This window comes from Corvus moneduloides, chromosome 9, assembly GCF_009650955.1.
Source record: "Corvus moneduloides isolate bCorMon1 chromosome 9, bCorMon1.pri, whole genome shotgun sequence".
In the NCBI taxonomy this organism is placed as follows: Eukaryota; Metazoa; Chordata; class Aves; order Passeriformes; family Corvidae; genus Corvus; species Corvus moneduloides.
The window spans coordinates 23,685,631-23,704,963 of NC_045484.1; the positions used below are offsets into that span (position 1 = coordinate 23,685,631).

Consider the following 19,333-nt stretch of genomic DNA (forward strand, 5'->3'; position numbering starts at 1 on the left):
GGCTGTTGCTGCAGCCGTGGGGGGACCAGTTGTGCCCAGTGAGTGGCGTGTCCCCATGGCAGGAACCAGTCCCTCTGTGAGCAGTGCCAGTGTGAGACACAGTGTGCCACTGTCCCTCCTGAGCGGTGGTCAGAGGCACCTGGGTGACCCCGATGTCCAGCCTGCTGATGTTGAAAGAGCAGGGGAGCAAGGAAACCAACCCCTCATATGCAGCCTCCTGTCCCCCAGGAATCTGGACCTTCCCAGTTTCCAGCTCTGGTGCTGCAACCCTATTCCCAATAGCTGAGAGTTACTGGTGGGATCATGCCCCAACATCCCCCTCGTGCTGCCAGGGCATCGCTGTCCAGCTCCCCTCCACAGCCCCAGCAGCACAGGAGAAGCCTGGCAGCTGCCAGAGCAGCCACGCTACAAAGCCAGGGCCAAAAAACCGGAGAAAGATGATGGTGGCAGGACACTGAGTCTGATGGGAAATGGTTAGTTACGGGGGGGAGGTCCGAGATACTGTCCTCTGCCTTTGCTCGCTGAAAAGCCGACAAAGCCCCAGCATGGGACTGCTGGTAATGGCTCTCATTAAAGCCCTTGGAGCAGGAGTTTGGAACCACATCCAGTTTCCTTAACCACTTTCAGGAGGGGAAAATGCTGTTCTGGCCCCTGCTATTCGTGGTGTGCTGGGTACTGCAGGCTGGGAAAAGGCAGGGCTTGTCTCCATGAATGCAGAGGAAGGAATCTGGGCCATGGCCTTTTCTCAGGACTGGGTCTGTGGCACGTCCATATAACCATTTTTTCTAAGTTCAGGAAAGATGTGGAGAGAAAAGCGATCTTCATCAGGGAGAGGCACAAGGAATATGCTTGGTCCCAGTGCCTCCACTCTGCTATACAGAGAAATTATGGATCCTAGTTTAAAATCCTGAGTGGGATAAGACCTGACCTTAAAATAGCAATGAAGCCATCAGCATGCTCCTTTCCCCACATGGTTTGGGAGCTTGCCCCCACATTTTCCCCTGAGCCCCTTAAAAAGTGAGGAGCAGGGATCTGCCCGGAGTTAGAAATGGGAAAGAATGTCTTTGGGCAGAGAGAAGGGCAATTTTGGTTGGTGGTGCTCTGGCAGGGAAGAGGAAGGCATGCAGGGAGAAGAGGGAGGTCTCCCTGCTCCATCAGTGCACATGGGGCTGACCCCAGTACAGAGCCAGCACCCCTTGGGGCGGCAGAAACTTTGGGGTTGGTGTAGGAGGTGGTTACGCTGGGATAGTCTGAAGGATGCAGACATATAAGGGCTATTTTCCCCCTTGAAGAGTTGGGATTTCATGCAGGTGGGTCCCTGTCCTCTCTAGCAACATTCCTCAGAGAAAGGGGTTGTGCCTGGTCCCAAGAGAGCTGCTCCCATCAGGGGGTACTGGGCTCAAGCAGAGCTGTGGTGGAGGGAATGTGATGGCCCTGGCCTGGCCACCGGTGTGGAGGAATAAGGCTCCCTGGGGAGTTTGGGCGGTCACCCTGCTGTCCCAGAGGCACAGGACACACCTGCTGAAATGGGCTGTGAGCTGGAGCTGCAAAACTAAAGGCAGGAGTGGTGGCCCAGGCAGGTCACCAATGTACCGGGGGATTTGGGCCCTACTGACCCTTCTGTGCCTTTCTGCAGCTCCCAGCTCTCTCTGCTGTGTCCTGGGCCGGTCCCCAGAAATGCAGACATCCCCATTTCTCTGCAGCCTCCTTGTCTCCTTTGCCCTTTTCACCACCCCATTCCCACACCAGTGGACAGCCACATGCCAAAGGACCGCCCGGCCTCTCTCCGGCTCATTTCTCTTGCAAGCTTTGTTTGGTGGGTGTATTTTGCATTTGCTTTTTCTTTTTTGCTATTCACAGGGAACAAAGAGGGGGTCACAAACCCAAGGGCAGATGTCAGGACAGGGCTGACAAGCCTGGGAGAAGGGGTGATGCCACCCACCCCGGAAAGGTCTTTAAAGGCTGGTAAAACCAGGGGGAGAAGGGCTTTGCTCCACGGTGCCGGCTCTGCCCATCCCTTCCTCTCCCTGCCCGGTCCTGCAAGGTGGCTGCTGCACTTTCACTGCTCCATCCTTCCGCTCCATCCCTCTACTCCATCCCTCCTCTCCATCCTGCTGCTCCATCCCACTGCTCCATCCCGCCTGGCCCAGATGTGGCGCCGGTCACGTCTGCTGTGGCAAGTGGCAAGTCTCGCCGATGGCAATGACCACGTCCTGGGGCTGGCGGTCCCGGTGCCGCGGCACCTCGGGCATCTCACTCATCTCGTTGACGCTGTTGCTGATGCAGTTGATGTCGCTCTTGTTGCTGTTGTCATCCGGGTTGGGGCCAAAGATCCATTCTGGAGGAGGGAAAAGCACAAAACAGGCACCTGGTTACCGCCAGCTGTTTCCAGAGTTCAAGGTGGCTCCAAACTTGCTGCCTCCTGCTACGACCTACCTCCAGCTTTGGGTGCTTACCCCTCCAGGAGTGTTCCTTGCCCACACCTGCCCCTTCAGCTCCCTCCACTCCCCTGGTGCTGGGATCTCTGCTCTTCCCAGCTCTGGGCTGGTTTTCAAGCTGCTGGTTTCTGGAAGCCCTCCCGGCTTAGGCAGATGAAATCACCCTGTTAATCCCACAAATGAGAGTGAAGTGCCTCCAAAGTGAAGTGTGCATCTGGGGTCTCTAGCAATCTATTTCCTGCAGTGGGTTTTTGCTGTCAGACAGAGTGAACGATTAAATAACTATGTGACATCCAAATGGGGCTGGAGACATGGTTGGGGACATGGATTTTCTGCCTTGAGAGTATATTACAGCCATACCAGGGCCTCAAACCCCCCATGGCAACTTTGGGGCTGTGCTTCTTGCTGGTCACCAGAGCACCAGGACCTGGCTCTGAGCTGATCCACGCCACTGCCACAACGCTGGGGGTGAGTGATCCCCCTTTAAAATACATGCTGGATGACAGCATGACTGAAACATCCCCTGCAGCACAAGGGGCTGCAGCTCAGTGAAAGCAGGTGGTGCTGCTTCCCAAACAGCTATCTTTAAAAAAATTTGGCTGTTTGGGCAGTGAGGGGCCATGCCCAGCCAAGATGGGAATGCACCAGCAACGAGGGTACCAAAGCTGGGGAAACCCAGGTGAGGGGAGAGTAGCCCCAGGACCTGGTGGTGGTGGGCAGTGGAGCACCAGCATCCCTCTGCTTTAGCTCTGCTACCAAAATAAAGCAGAGGTGGCTGTCAGGAGGCAGACAAAAGGAGCAGCCTGGTTTTGCTGTTCCTGAGGAACTCTGCTTATTTGCCACTGGATCTCAAGGAATACCATTTCTCTCCTTTGCAGCATGGGGTATTTTCTGTCCCCACAGGGCATTCCAGTTACAGCTCTTCAGTGGAAGACACAGGCTTCCTGATGGAGCAGGGACACTGAAATGCAATCCCAGTGAGATGATGCCTTTCTCATGGGCTGCAGAAAAAAGTTTTGAGGCAAAACTGGGGCTGAATGACAGCAAATGCCAGGGTGGGATGCCAGGTGTGAAGGGAATGGAAGTTCTCATTTCTCAGCTCACCAGTGGTGTCCAGACATTTCTTCAGGTGTGAGCAGAGAGACAGAAATGACCTGTGGGCCTCCCTGTGCTCAGTGTGTGCGCTGTAGGTCAAATTTTGGGCTTTTTTGATAGCCCCAGAGCTTCTCCTTCTTTTTTTTTCTTTAAAAAAAAAGCCAGAAGTTTTGTTGTTTTTGCAATGCAATATTTGAATTTTCTCTGCAGCCTGAAGCCATTTGGCCACACCACCCCCAAGAGAGCAGAACATGACTTTCAGGATGATGCTCATGCTGTGGAGCCAGGGTAGGTGTCCATCCTGCCAAGGGAACTGGACAGGGAGTGGAGAGGTTTGTGCCCCACTGCCAGCATCGGCTGGCTGGAGGAGAATAGAGCTCCCCCCACTCTGGGCACAGGCAACATGTCTGGAGAGTTTTTCCTTGATTTTCCTCTTTTCTTCCCCTTCATCACTGCGCTAGCAGGGTTTCCTGGTTGTCCAACAGGAAAGGCAGGAGAAGAACGACCACAGTTCCCTCAGCCACCACAGTGCTGGCAAGAGTGGTTGGGAAACTCAGCAAAGAAGTAGTCAAAAGGTTTTGAGGAGCCCTGTGTCTGCCCTGAGTCCCAACCAGGACATTTAGCTTTCACTTGCATAACCCACAGCCCCCACCAGAGACTGGGCTCCCCATCACAACCCTTCCCCAAGGAAATCAGCCAAGCCCAGAAGGCTCATTTAGGTCTTTTTTTCCTTTTTAGCTTTGATTTTGCTTGGCTTTACTGGCTTTAGACTAAAGGCCAAACACTCCACCACCTTCTTTCTGGTCTGGCCCTGTCTGGTCCATCCCAGACAGAGCCTCTTGCCCCCAAGACCTTGCAGGCATCTCCAGCCCCCGCGCAGCTGCTTGCCGTGAGGAGAATCCGAAGACAGTAACAAGATTGCCTCCTACAAATACTATTAAAGTTCTCAGCTTGCTTTTCTTGACGTCAGCCATAAAACTCCAGTGGGAGCAGCAGCGAAGAAGGGGAATAACCTGTGAAAAAGGGGTGATGGGTCCTCAAATATCCCAGGAGCCAGTGGATGAGGATTGCTGCATGCAACAGGAAGCACAGAGCGCTGCATGCCCGTGAGTGGCATTTGGTGGCCTGATGATGAACCCCTGGTGACATTTGTGGGCAGAAGAAGAAGCAAGAGCTGGATGAGGCACTGTGGTAAAGGCAGAAATGCAGTGGATGGGTGTTTTGGGAGAGCGCCAAGGGCACCAGCAAAAGCCATTTGCATGGGAAAAGTGTCACAGTGCATTGTCACCAAAGGGGATGTGGCTGGCCGGGGTGCCCAGGGAAGGTGGCTCGTGTGAGGCTGCTGCAGTCTAATTCCTGGGTAAGAGCAGGCTGGATTGTACGCGCTAATCCCAACCACTGCTTCCCTGGGAATTATTTCTGGAGCCTGCTGGATCTAATTACCCAGTAATCTGCAGGAAGATGTAATTAGGCTGTCATTAGTGGGTATTTACTGCGATGCCTTTATGATTTGACTGTGTAAGTAAGGAGTGAAGTAATTACACAATTACATGTTATTTGTGGCCATTTATGGCCTGTAACTTCAGCGTGTTGCCATGTGTGGAAGAGGGGAGCAAGGCCCCGTGGAGCTGGCAGAGGATCTCCTGAGAAACAACCATAAAAATGTCAGCACCCTCAGGTCCCCTGCCAGCCACCACCAGCTCTGTCACAGCCATGCATGATCCTCCCCAGTTTCTCCCTCTGGCTCCTCTCAGTTTGTGGGGGAGAAACCAAGGTCTCCCAGGGTCACCCATGGCATGTCTGGGGAGAGATAAGGGAGAAGAGAGAGGAGACCTGCACATCTTTGGCGTCAATGGGATTAAACCTCGCTCTGATGCGGAAGGAACTTTGCAGGGGATGGGAGGCACAACCTCACGTCATGCGCAAGCACAGGCTGCAAACCTCGGATAATGAACCCTGCAGGGGGGTGTAATTCAGTAATGGGGGTGGCCAAGGGCTGGGAGCCAAGGAGTGGTGGTGACCGGCCCAAGGGAGCTGCAGCCCTCAGCACCTTGTCAGGTATTTCTCTCTCCATCCCTTACAGCTGGCAGGGGGGATGCATGAGCCACAAAAATTAGACACAATTGCCACTGAGAGGAAAACAAAATCCTCTTTTGCATCAAAGTCCACGTATGGGTTCACACAATATCTCCAGCCAGAAGGTGAGCAAACTCAGGCTGAACCAGGACACCCAATGCACCTGGGAGAGCCGAGGGCAGAGCTGGGGTGAGCAGAGATCACACAATGTGCTCCTGGGGCAGTGGCATGTCCACACTCAGGACAGTCACACTTTGGAGATAAGAAAAAAGCATTGCCTGCCCGTACCCAGCCACTGGAAGGAGCTCATAACACATGCTGCAAAACCCAGGGCGTGCACGCGGGCGTGTGTGTGAATGTCTTGGATAAAAGAGAGGGACAAAGTGCCTTTCTCAGCCAGGCTGGGGGAGCAGCGTCTAACCCAGAGACACCTCTTCCTGCTCATCAGGTGCTGCCGAGGCTCAGTGTGCCTGCTGGGGTCTGCAGGGCCAGTGGAGAGGTGGGAAGTGCTGAGGTGGGGTGAGATCGATATGGAGCGATTGATCCAAAGCAGCTGGAGAGAGGAGATAGAGCAGACTGGCAAAATCAGGAGCTGTGGAATAGCAATTCTGTTGTTATTATTACTATTATCCCCAAGGAGCAGAGCGATGTGGCTCAAAATGCCCCTGCACATCCCTGGCTCTGTCCGAGTCTTTGACAGCACCCCTGGAAGCAGGACCCTTGGGATATGCTGTATTTTTAGGGACAGAAAAGCACCAGGGTTGCCCAGATGTCACAGCGTGCCCTTCTCGTACCAGCAGCATGAGGGCTGGTCCTTGCTCAGAAATCCCTGACGGTGCAGGCAGCAGGGAGCAGCCTCCTGTTTTCTCTGTGCAGAGGGGCATGGGGTTGCCCTATGCTCAGGGTCATCCCAGTGGGGTGGCCAGGTCCCCCGCATTCACTGGTGGCAGGGTGGGATGTCCACGAGGCACTTCAGCCACTGGAAAAGAGATATCCCAAGCAGAAGAGCAGAAGGAAGTGGAAGAAAGGGCTGGAATTTAAATGCAGCCTGGTGAGTGAGACATTCACAGTCACTGTAGAGATGGAAACAAGCAAAGGAAGGGGCAACATGTTCGATGAACAATCAAACTCGTGCTCTAGTTTTGCTTTAAATGGAGCTGGGTGTGAAAGCAGCTGCTAAAAAAGCTCCTTTCCCATCAGCAGGAGCAGAAGCACCTCTTTCTTTGAAACAAGTACTGACCCAGCAGTCACATGGTGCTCTGCAGCAAGGCAGGGCCAGCTCTGGCTGGAGCATTCCCGATGGACATGAGTTCAAGGGTATCCCTCATGTCTTTGACATGATGCAGCAGTCGCAGCTGGACATTGTATCTGTCTCATTTGCAGGACAGACTCTACTTATTCATTAGCAAAATCAGCAGGTAACTCCCAGGTTTGTTCTGATGGAAAATCTACGTCTATCCCTGGCAACAGTAATTTGTTAGAAATCCCCCTTTCCACCTCAGATTCACTTCTTTCTAAATGAATTTGATCTTGAGGTTTGTTCTTCCTTCCCTGTTTTGCAAAAAATTGTCAGATCTGCTGTGCTGGCTGAGTCAAAATTGTCCTGCACCCCAAACAGCATGAGCACTCTGCTTTGCTGATGGACAGGTAAGGACACTGTTCCCCTGCAGAGCTGCCACCAGTATGAAGCATCTGGTGGGGAAAGGGGTGACACAGAAGAGGCATTCAATTAATTACGATATTCTCTTAGAAACAGCTTCTGTGCACCAGAGCAACCCCGGACCAAGCCTGCATTTGATCCCAGTCCCATCCATCAGGCAGCATTGCTGCTCCAGAGAGTGGGTCTCTGAGAGGTGGTGGCTCAGGTGTGGTAGGTGGGAGGCAGGCATGCTCCTGGGGGTGGATGTTTGCTACCCATATCTTCCAGAGGCAGAGTGGAGGTGACCAGAGAGTGAGGAGCTGTGCTTGGTCTCAGCTCAAGGAAGACCACCAGCACTTGTAGAGCAGTAGAGAAACACAGCCATTGCCCCAAGGACCTGACACATCCCTTGACCACACGACGGCAGGAATGGGAAGGCTGCTGTGGGATGTTGTATCCCTGACGCCTCGGCCGATGCCCAGCAGTGTGTGCTGGAAGCCGTCCCTCTCCTCCAGCTCTGAGCTCCAAAGGTTTGGCTGCAAATGCAGCTGTCCTGGAGTGGCCCCTTTTTGCAGGGTCAGACCACTGTGGCTGATTGTCCGGCCAACAGCTCCAGCCTGTGAGTGGGAGTGGGAATTATCCTGGTGAAAGTCATCCTACAGCAGCCACTGCTTCCCTACACCGCAGCTAAGGAGCTCCTGATGCACCTCCATGCACCAGAAGGGAAACAGGCAGGGGATTAGTGTCAGAGGTGGGTTAGCACTGAGATGGGAAAGCAGAAGGGAACCTGACGTGGTTTCTTCCCACAGCTTTTGGGAGGCAAACGAATCATCATCAAAACAGAGCTTAAAAAGAAGACATATGAGTCCTCTCTGATGGGCCTAAGATGCTGTCTGCAATCCCTGCCGTGGGCTGAATTATCCTCAGAGCCCTGCGATTCTGGGGGAGCAATTACAAGTGGATCCCGTGTCTCTGCAGGATCACCCAGCAACTATTTTCAGCAATGCTACATTCATGCACAGTTTCTTTGTTCAAGGAGACCGTTTCCTAAAGAAGCCTGAAATGTGGTGGTTGGAGATAAGGCTGAAAAATAAAAATATGGCTGGTGGGTCAAAAGGGCAAAGAAAAGAAAGACCTCACTCCAAGGATGGCGTAGGGTTTTGAGCAGTCCCAAAGCCATCGACCAGCACAGTCCCGCCAGTGTCAGTGAACCTGCCCTGCCTTGCCCCAGCTGGGCATCTGCCTTGGGCCCATTCCCGAGGGAAAAGTTTCCTCCAAGGTCTCCTCTGGAGATGAGCAGCTCAGAGGAGACCTTGGCTGAACCAGGTGACACCAGCCAAGGTCTCCCTGCAAGGCATTGCTCCCACGCAGACCATCAGACCCTTCCCGTGTGGTTCCCGTGCAGGAGCAAGATGCTTTCCCCTTTCCCAGCGACCACACGCGTGCAGTCTCCATGGCAACAGCTTTGTTTCCAGTCAAACTTTTCATTTTTTCCCCTTTTTCCTGCTTTTTTTTTTTTTAAATGTTTAAATAAGAGCGATATTCAGCGAGCTGCTGGGGTCGGAGGAGGGAGGGCGGGCTGATTCCCAAGGATTGCAGTAATTAGGCGCCTCGTACGTTGGTGACAGGCTTGTCATTTGCCGAGCCAGCTCCTCGCCGCAGCGCCGGCTCTGGCAGCTCTCCAGCGCTTCCGAGTTAAGCAGCTTTCCAAATGCTTCGACTCAATTTGCCTTAACTGGTGGTGGGGTCTGAGCTGTGCTCACGCAGCAGCCTCCTTCCCACCCTCCTCGTGGGGCTCGCGTCCGACCCCAAGCAGAGACATCTGATGAATTTTGGGAAAGCCAAATGTGAGACTTGGTCAGCTCAGAGCAAGCGGGTGGGACTGGAGAGAAATTAAGCTGTTTGGGGCTCTCCTTGGCCAGGTGTCTCCAGGAAGAGCCGAAGAGGGGCTCTTTCAGAGCCCTCTTTTCCATATCCAGGTGCTCTGCGTTCCCTCTCTCCGACAGTGCATCTTTCCTCCTTCTCCAGTGCAGCCTCCCATTTTCCACTGCTCCCCAGCCCGCTGGGCAAAGCAGCGATGTTCATCTCCTCCTGGGAATGCCTGGGCAAGCTCTAATTGATTTTTTAAGAAGCATCTGCAAGATAGGTGTCAGTGTCTCAAATACCCGTTTAGATTTCGCAGGGAAAAAACCTTGGCAGCATCCTGAGGACCCCTTCACCATCCGAAACTGAGCCCGGCACCTGCTTCTCATTGTTCCTGTGAGTGCAGGGGGCTGGGTGATGCTTTGACTCCCCAAGCCGTGTCCGACAAGCTGTTATTGAGGGGTCATAATCATCCCTGATGCCTCCAAGTGACTGTTTAAGGCAGCGATTAACTATTCACACTTTAATCTCTCTGAAACAGGCTCCAGCCCTTTGGCATCTTATTTCCATCTTTCCCTGTATATTTCTGAGCATGATTAGTGCAGAAACGCTGATAGCAGAGGTTGGAGCTGCTGCCGAGTATATAAATCCAGGCATTGTGTTAAGGCAGTTAATAGAGCAGCTTCTTATTTACTGTCCCTTGGTCTCTCTGTCCTGTCCCTAAAGTGATTTTATGCAAACTCATTCAAATGAAACCTTCTCTTTAAAGGCTGTTCCTTGGCAGTGTTAACAAACACGGTCTCATCCGCTCTCCTTCGAGGACTGGCTCATTTTAAGTGTGTAAATTGTGGGAAGATGGGCCCAGAGTGCTAACTAGGGTGAGCTGGAGGCAGCCTTCGGCACTAAGGGTTGCTGCTAGAGTCTGGAAAATGCCTTTTCCTCTCTGCCTGGAGGGGGAAGAAGCTCAAATCTGGATTTCTGCCCCTAACTCGGACAGATATTACCTCCACCCAGGGCAGGGAGGGTGCTGTGCCCTCATCAAGGGCTGTTGAACTGGGAAAAGGCTTCTTCCAAAGTGGCAGGAAGTGGGCAGACCCTTGTCCCTGAGCTTGTCCAGCCCCTGGGATGGCCGTGGTGCTGTGAAAGGCCATGGAAGTCCCTTTGCAAAGGGCTTTGCAAGAGAAGGGACACCTGGCTGAGTTTGCCCCACACAAAGGCTAAAGTTAAAGGTCACCAGGGAGCATTGGTGCCGAGTTGGAAGCAGCACATCAGGGGCACAGGTGCCCCCTGACCGTGGCTGCAGCCTCCATCCCTGCCTGGAGGGGCATGGCATTTCTCTGTATTTTGGCCCTGCTTTGCAGTACCCATGCAAGCGGTGGTTTTGAGCACCCACATCTGTGCTCTCCTGCATTAGGGACCCCAGCAATGGGGGCAGGGGTGTCTACTCTGTGGGGGCACTGGGGCTGGACCGGCCCCTTCCTCGGAGGAGTTTCTAACCTGGCCTGACCTGGTCCTTTGAGCATCTTGGGGCAGCAGCATGTATATTTTTAGGTGCTATCCCCACTGCCTACCTTTGTGGGGAAGGCAACACTTAATCAGATGAGCAGCAGAGCCAGGTGATGTTACAACCCCAGCGAGCTGCTGATTAAGTGTTAAATTTATCACTTTAAGACAATATATCCATTCCCTTCCATCTGGGGCAAAGAAAGACTGCTCAGCAGCAGCTCCCTGCCGTTTTCCTGGCTCGGCCTCATGTGAGACCCCAAGTACTGCTCCCTGCCAGGAGGTTTGACCTTTCTTGTCCCAGGTAACTTCTCTCTAAATCCCTGTGTCCCTGCATCTGTCGGCCCTTGCCCAGTCATGACCCTCTGCCCACAGGACTTGGCTTGCCCTCCCTTCAGCGAGGCAGGGGTGCTGCCCACCCGCAGGCACTGGTCAGAGTTTTAGTGGGTGTGTGTCTCCTGTGTCCCAGGAGCAGGGAGATAAAGCAGAATCATGAATGAACACGTGGATTTTGTTCCAGATGAGTGTGATCTCCCTCCCCCTGCAGAGATGGAGCCTGCAGGGCTTCAACCCTGACTGGGGGTCAGGCTCAGAGCAAGGGCGTGCAAAGGGATTTCAGCCCCGCTCCCCTGTGCAGGGCATTGCTCCCCACAGCTTTTGGGGGATATGCACAACTGCAGGAGCCAGGAGCTTAAATCTCTCTGGGGATCCCTTCTGGCTCCCTATCCAAGCTGGAAAACTGTCGCCAGCACCCTGAAGCAAGGCCCTAACCCCCAAAAGGACACAGTGAACTGGCTGTCGGGGTGTGGGGGCCAAAAGTACCAGGGATTCAGATGGGAACTGGGCACATTCACACTCCCCAGCGTGACCAGCCTTACAAATTATGGGGCAAAGAGCAAGACTGCCACTGAGGGCTTGCCATAAGCAGCCAAGCACCTCTGCCTGCCCCGCTGCCTGACTACAGCAGCCAGCCAAGTGTCTGTGCTCTCGGCCCCAATGGTGAGGGACAGCACTCATCAGCAACAGGATGAAACCAAAGAGCCAGGAAGCCAAACCTCAAAAAAATGCACCCTCTTTGGGCTGTCATTACAGGGATTTGTTGCAGGGGCTGTGATGGCTTTTCTAAGGCAACAAGGGAACCAGACTGCTGAGCAGTGTTTCCTAGGAGTTTGTGGATTCACTGGTGTCTAATAAGGGGTTAAGCTCCTATGGCAGCTTTTCTTTTGCAGTGCGCTGGTGGGTTGTTATCCTGTGCTCAGGTATCTGTTGCCATGAAACTTTTAATGTTGGAGACCTCTAATCCAAGCTCAGTTGAAACTGGCCAAGGGATTTTACAGTCATTTGGCAACACAGACTCATGCACACACATTTATACACACGCACAGAGGCACAAGATCTGCTTCTTTAGGAAGGCGGCTAAACCCAAGGATTTTCTCTGGGAAGGTGGTCAACACAGAACTCAGTTTGGAGAACCCAGCACATTAAATAATCTAACACTCTTGCAAATGTGAAAGGGTCAAGGCTTGGTCTAAACCCCACACAAATCAGAGACACAAGCCAGCACGTCCAGGCTTGGCACCAGGCTCTTTTTGGCCACAAGCACACAACGCGTGAAGCCCACACTCACCTACAAAGTCGTAAATGAGGTCCTTGATGAGATGCCCGACGATGGCGTACGCCACTGCCACCACCACCAGGGCTGCCATGAGAAGGTAGAGGACAGCCTTGGGCAAAGGAATGGCGTCTCGAGGAGGGGGTTTGTACTCCTTGTAGAGCTGGTCATTGTCCGAGTATGAGTACTGGAACAAGTGGTCCAGGCCAGCTGTGAAGTTGCTGGAGTTCATGGACTGGCTATTGGACAGGTAGTTGTCCTGTTCGGGGTCCTGGAGGACACTTACCACCGAGCTGGTGGTGGCTTCCACTTGCTGCACCAAGTTCAGAGTCTTGTTGACGCTGGGGAGGATTTGGGAAAGGAAAGTGCTCCAATCTTTGATGGCACTGATGTTGCAAATAATCATAATTGCAATGAGGAAAGAGGTCTCCAAGCTCAAGATACTTAAAAAGGACAGAAAGAGGTGAGAATTGCTCTGCTTACACCAAACCATGTACTGCAAAGCAGGCAGAGAAGGTCTGGATGGGGTAGGTTTCTCATTTGCAAATTCTTACATGATCTGGTAGGGATGCATCTGTGGTACCTCGGTCTCACTCCTGGAAATGCCTGCAGAAAACCCCTATGGGCATGAAGTTCCTTAGGAAAAAGTAGGTGCTGGAATGATTTTGACCGATATCATTTTTGTTCCTCAGCCGCCTCTCCCTTATGCTACTCACTGATGAAAACTGGAGAGACAGGATCCTGTAGATATTTTCAGTCATCTGGAAAAGAAAGATAAATTGCCCTTCTCCAGCTTTTTTTTTTTTTTTTCAGAGGCGATGGTCCTTGGGGAGAGAGAAATTCCCCCGTGGCTCTGCCCCAGACTCGGTCAGGCGCAAGGTGTGCGGTGCCGTCCTGACTCTCCTGTCAGCGCTGCCCAGAGCGTTCGCGGAGGAGAAAAATGTTCAGACCCCACAAAGTTCAGCTGCTCCCGGTGTGTGACGGGGCCGGCGGCGCGCAGCTCCTGGCCATTCCTGCTTGGCTTTCAGCAACTTCTTTTACCGGCATCTCCCGATCGATTCCTTTAAAAACAGAACCAAGTCAGAGACACCGAGCACGCCGGCAGAGAGCCTGGCACCCGGCCCCCAGCTCAGCCCCAAAGCGGCCGGTCTCGGGTTTTACCTTAAAGACTTCTCCAAGCGAACAGATCCTCTCGCCTGATGCTCCAGCTTGTTTTATTCAGGGCTGGGCTCCCTGCGGAGCTCCCCGCAAGCAGCCGCCGATCCGGTGCCGCTGCCCGATGCCGTGTGCGGGGTGCCGGTGGTGCACGCGTGTGTGTGTGCGGACACTCCTTCCCGTCCTCTTCCCTCCCGTCCCTTCACCCTGCAGCCCTGCTGGCTCTTCCCAGCCTCCCCGGCTCCAGCAGCGAGGGGGATTAGCTGCCGGGAGGTTGGCTCCACAACTCCTGAGCGTGCTGCGAAGCAGGCGATGCGTGGCGGGAGCGTCGGCTCAGCCTCCGCCGCTGCTCCCCGCGGAGTTAATCCTCTCGATGACAAACGATGAGCTTTGATCCGTCTGCTGGATGTTCCCGGGGAAGGTGGGGAGCAGCCGGAGCGCTCGCGTGGGTGCGCGTGGGTACCCCAGGTCCAGCCGCCCGCGGGTGCTGAGCTCAGCCTTTGTCTGGGAGCGCTGCCGCCGGCAGGGAGGAATCACATCGCGGGCGCTGCCGGGAGCGGGGAGGACATCATCCATCCCACCGCCAGCATCCCGGAAGAGTGATGCTCCCCACAGCCCCGCTGCCTCCCCGGCAGCCTCCACCCAGCAAAGTTTTGGCATCGGAGGGGTGCCTGGTTTGCAGAAAGCACGGAGGGTTTGAGGCTGAGCTCCCTCAGCATCTCCCCTCCCTCGTAAGGTGTCTGTGCCAGCTGGTAAGAACCAGCCTGTCCTTGGTCACCTTGATAATGGTCTTAAACTGGTTCATGTTCCCTACAAATACATCTCATCTGCCTTGGTGATGGGATCTCTGGCATCACTGGGGTGTTGGCTTGGCTCGAAGGCAGTGGGACATATTTAAAGAGGAGGAAGAGGAAATCTCAGAGAGGAATTGTCTTTCTATATTTGGAGGTGAAAATAGTGAAAATAAGTCACAGCTCCATTTTTCACCTATTTGTTTTTTTGGGTTTTTTTTTGGTGCTGCTCCCCCGTGTAAGAAACAGCTGCCACGAGGGCAAGGAAATCACCACATTACGCCTGAAAGCAGCCAAATGGAGCTTCTGAGAAATAATAGCAAAAGATTAGCTTTGTGTATGTGTGTGTGTGTGTGTGTGTGTATGTGTGTTGTTACCAGCCAGCAGCAATCCTGCCAGCTGCCTGGGGGTTGGAAGAGTATAGAATAAAATGGTAACATCTCTCCCATACAATAATATCAACAGGGTTTGAGTTGGTGATGGACAGATTGTGCAGCCCAGAAGCAAAGAAAATGTGGAGGAAAAAGCTTTTCTGTCCTCCCTAGAATGTGCATGGACCATGTCACAGCCAATTCTGGTGCCCAGGACCATTTAACAGCATCTTAAAATTTCTTCTCACCAGTGACGGAGCTGTGAGTGGTTACAGAAGGATATCTGGGCAACTGCATGGATACATATCCTGCAGTGGGATAGGTCCTGATGTCCCCCTGCCCCCAGCATCTTGACGCCCAGAGATGGAGCTGCTGCTCTGCCTCCAGAGCATGAAGCTGCAGATTACTTGGAGGGCCAGAGCAGGAGTTAGGAGCTAAGGGCAAATGGCTCCTCTGTCACATTCTCCCACACCAGATTTCATCCTTCCAAGATGGAAAATATGGCAAGATTATTTTTTTATAAGAACTTTTCAATGTGAAGTGAGTTTTGGGCTCTGTGCAGGGGTGGCACAGTCCAGTCTGGCTTTGCCCTGCTCAGAGGCACATCTTTTTGCTTGGGTTCTTAGGAGGAAAGGACAACCCCAGGAGATGCCCACTGGTCGTTGGGGACTGAAGCTACTCTGAAGCTGTACTTTCACCACAGCTGTTTGGTGTTAGCAGTTGCCATGGCACCAGTGCATCAACCAGAGGGAACAGGAGAGAATCTGGTCCAGGCTGACCCATCCCTGTGCCTGGCTCCAGCTGCGAGTGTCCCAGGCAGGCTCCCACCATGCTGTGCCCCTTCATTCACAGGAGGGGATGGAGCTGAGTGATTTGGGGCAAATGGTTTGCAAAGGTGTACCTGGGAGGATTAATCAGAGCTGAGGGCAACAGGGGCATCTCTCTGTGTGCCTGGGGACAGCTGGTGACAACAGCCCAGACCTTGCTCTAGTGGGACATAGGGCAAACCCCCTCAGTTTCCTAGGCCTCCGTTGAGTACATCTGGGAAGAGGCTGGAAAAGCACTTGGGGAAGCTCTGAGCTCTGCTGCAGACATTAACTCCAGTAAAGGGGCTTAGGGCAATACCAAAAAAATACCCCCGCACCATTTGTATTTCCCTGCAGCGGAAATAACGTTGGCTCCTTTCAGTTTCATTAACACCCTTATCAATTCAAAGTGACTAAATAGATGCTTAACTGTTCATTATACAGTCTCTGCATCTCCGGTCTGAAAGGGAGCCTTTATTTCCACAATTATGGTTTCCAACCCATTACAGAGGGAGAGAGCATGGAGAAATATACAAGTGTGGATTTTAATAACCTTATATTTCAAACTCTCTGTTATTAAAAAAAATGTTTGCATTTACTGTGATGGGAGGAAGATTAAAAGGATTGCCATGGATTCCACTTAGGGAACATTGCTAATGATTTCAATAAATCACTTTAAATAAAAATCACAATCTCCACAATTCCACCCAAATGCCATTTGGCAGAGGGGTTGATTATGGGAACAAAATGAATTTCGGAATTAGCTGCTTGTCCTAGTGCAATTGGACAAATTAAATTTAGGGATACACACATATCCAATGACACACATATCTCATGCAGAAGAGCAGTGTTTTGGCCCCTGGGAAAAAGAACAAATAATGTTTTAGTGGGTCAAGACAGATCTTGTCCCTCATGATGGATGTCAAGTGTTTGTTTCAGCTATTTCCTCAGTATTTTTATTTGATGGCTTACCCTCTGTGAAGCTACAGTCAAAGCAGTGGTGTTTTATTTCCAGCAAGGCAGGATCCAACTGACTACTGGGACACGACTCTGATAATGGCTGTGTCCATGCAGAGCTGAAAAACCCCTCTGACACATCACTAGCACTGCCCAGAGCAGACAGTCTGGATTCCTGTCTGTGACTGGGACCAGATCCCAGGGTCTCTACAGAAGGTGAAGCCCAGGTTCTACACCATATCTGGAGATCTGATGCTGCTCCCAGCTCCTCTGCTGGCTGTGTGTCCTCCTTTGTGACATGTGAGGGACGAGGAGGCCACAGGCTGTGGATGTGGCAGCATCTGTCAGGTGCAAACAGAACTGTGGAGAGGGGTGGAGAGCAGAGTTGGAGTTTATTGCTGTGCACTGTGCCATGGCTTGGGAAGGCGTCGTGTCTCTCCCTGGCTCAGAGCTATGCAATACCTCCATCTGTACTTTTGAGTGAGATATTTGTCTGCCCAAGAGTCATTTTTACAGCCTGAAGGGTTTTTTGTGTCTCTTTTCTGAGCTGGCTGCCGACTCCAAACCCTGATCCCCACCAGAGAAACCAGTGCACCTGGTCAGAAGAGCAGGCACAATTTACACCCTCATATGGCACAAGGTAAAACAGTCATCACAGGAGTTCTTCAGAGCACTCAAATTATAGCTGTGCAGGGTGACATCCACATTCCTATCCAGGTGCTGGCTCATGGGGGCTGCACAGCTCCTGTTCCAGTCCCTGTAGCCTTCCCCTGGATGAGGCATGCGGACCTTCATTCACTCCTGCATGGGCCAGATGCTCTTCCCTGCCTCCCTGCCTGGCTGTGCTCAGCTGCTGCACTACACCCAGGAGCAGCGACTTCATCTCTAAGCAAATTCCAGACCTGTACCAAAGTTTTGACAGCAACCTTCCTGCATGACAAGAAGTTGTGAAATATAGGCTTATACTGTATTCCCATTCCTGGCATTCATCTTGCCCAGTGATTTCTGCTTGAACAAAACAAACAAACAAGGAGCAGCAGCAATTTTTAGCAGATGAATCAGAGTGAGCTATCTTTATCTATCTATATATAAAAACACCTTTTTAAAAACTTTTTTTTTTGATGCTGTATTATTCATGTTCCCAAAGCTGAAGAAGTCCAGATTATAATAATAATAGGCATAATAAACATGCCATATTAAGTGCAGTGCCTAGGAAGACTGTTCCCAGTCTGCTGTCTCTGGTAAGCAAAGTAGGGTTTTAACTCTGCATGTGGCACCATCTCATGGACAGCCTGGCTTATATAAAGGACTTGAGAGGCTGAAGGCAAGCACAAAATTATCCAGCAAGAAAAGCTGGCTTCATGAAAGAAAGGGGAACATTTTCCAAATAAACAAAGCCAGGGCAACAGGAGTAGTTACAGTGGAGGTGAGGTGGGAAGAATGAATTACATGTTTTGTTTGCATCTCAGGAAAGTGCTGCTTGGCCAGGAAATAGGTAAAAATAGCTGAAAAGCATTTGTAGGGGTTATCTGGGCTAAGTGTGACACAAAGCAGAACAGGAAGGCCTCATCCCAACAGGTGGGAAAGTAGTTTTTCCACGTCTCTTTTGACTCACTTTGCTATCCTGAAATCCAGTGAGAAGGTGAGCCAGGCTGTGTGCATCCAACACCTCCCAAAGCCTCTCAAAGGGTTCTGGAGGGACAAGCTGGAAGTCTCTACATTTTCTATCTTCTCTGCCATCTAAGCTGGATATGTAGATCTAAAAAAAAAAAAAAAAAACCCAAACCCTCACCTGCTGTTTCTTTCAAGCAAAATGGAGAAAAAACTGTGTGGATGCAAACCTGTTGGGTTTTCAGAGAGCTTGAAAGGGCAGGACTGAGGTGCCTGTCCACCTGCTGATATCTGGGCTTCAGAAGGAAACTTTTAAGTGTCAACAGTGGTAGAGAAATGGAAGAAATGAAGGAATTGAGCAAGGCAAACAGGAAAACTTACCTCCTTCCCTGAAATATCCCTCTCATTGCAGGCAGAGGTAGAGGAGCAGAGACCTCCCCAGATGCCAGTCCTCATTCCCTACAGACACACACCCAGGAGGGGCTCTGCTGCCTGTCCCTCACAAAGTCCTTGCTCCAGTGTTTTCTCCTCCCAGAGCAGGACCCGTTTCTAACGAGGAACCTGTAAAGTTATGCTGGTGTTTCAGGTGTGGAGGGAGAGCTGGGTAGGGTTGAGAAGTGCTGCTGGGTTGCCAGGCAGGTTACAAATGCACTCTGTGCCTCCTGATTAATCTGCCACCTCACACGAGAGGTGATGCAGTGCTCTCTTCTGCATTGCAGATTGTGCTCCCGCCGTGCCCTTTCCCCACCACCTTTCAGAACCCTCACCTGCTATTTCCCAGGCACTCATTCAGTGTCTCACAGTGCATTCATTGCGTGCCTGAGCCGTGTGTTGTTGCCTGCCCAGGCTGTAACTGTGTCTGCAGACTGATCCCAACCTCACAGGTAGGAAAGCAGCCCCTGGGGCCACATCCTGGCCATCCCTGCCATACAAGGCACGATCACATTAAAGGAACTGATGGCAGAGGGGCACAGTAACATTTGCCTGTGTCCTGAATGGGAGTGAGTAACACTCCCTTTCCTGTGTTCCAAAGCAAAGCAATGTGTGCAGATGGTGGATCCTGGATGGGAACATCCAGCTGCTGTGGGTGCTGGAAAGAGGAAAGGAGTGGGCACAGCCCTCCTGGATTGAAGGCTGACAATGAGTGAGAGCATCCCTTTTCCCCGTTCAGGTCTGGCAAGGTCAGCCAGCTCCTGGTGAACTGTAGGAGCCCTGCACTGAGTGACAGGAGCATGAAACAGCTCCAGCCTGGCCTGAGCTCTGCTGCATCCCAGCAGGGGCATTGCCTCGAGCATCCCGTGGTGCTCCAGCTCTAGCAGCAATGCTTCTCTTGTCAGCAGCAGGCAGCTGTGATTGGCAATGGCAGCAAAATGCTTGATTACTTTGGGATAGGATAAACTCAGGAGTGGAACCAGG

The 19,333-nt window shown here is 52.2% G+C and overlaps 1 protein-coding gene across 1 annotated transcript; it reads right to left on the reverse strand.

Moving 5' to 3' along the window:
* Positions 1-1,791: 1,791 nt before the first annotated feature.
* Positions 1,792-14,145, reverse strand: LOC116447990. Its single transcript, XM_032117855.1, has 3 exons — positions 13,388-14,145; positions 12,242-13,287; positions 1,792-2,338 (listed from the first exon to the last, which is right to left on the reverse strand). Exons 2-3 carry the CDS (start codon positions 12,717-12,719, stop codon positions 2,163-2,165), a joined length of 654 nt encoding a protein of 217 aa, XP_031973746.1. The 5' UTR covers positions 12,720-13,287; positions 13,388-14,145; the 3' UTR covers positions 1,792-2,162.
* Between the last annotated feature and the right edge of the window lie 5,188 nt (positions 14,146-19,333).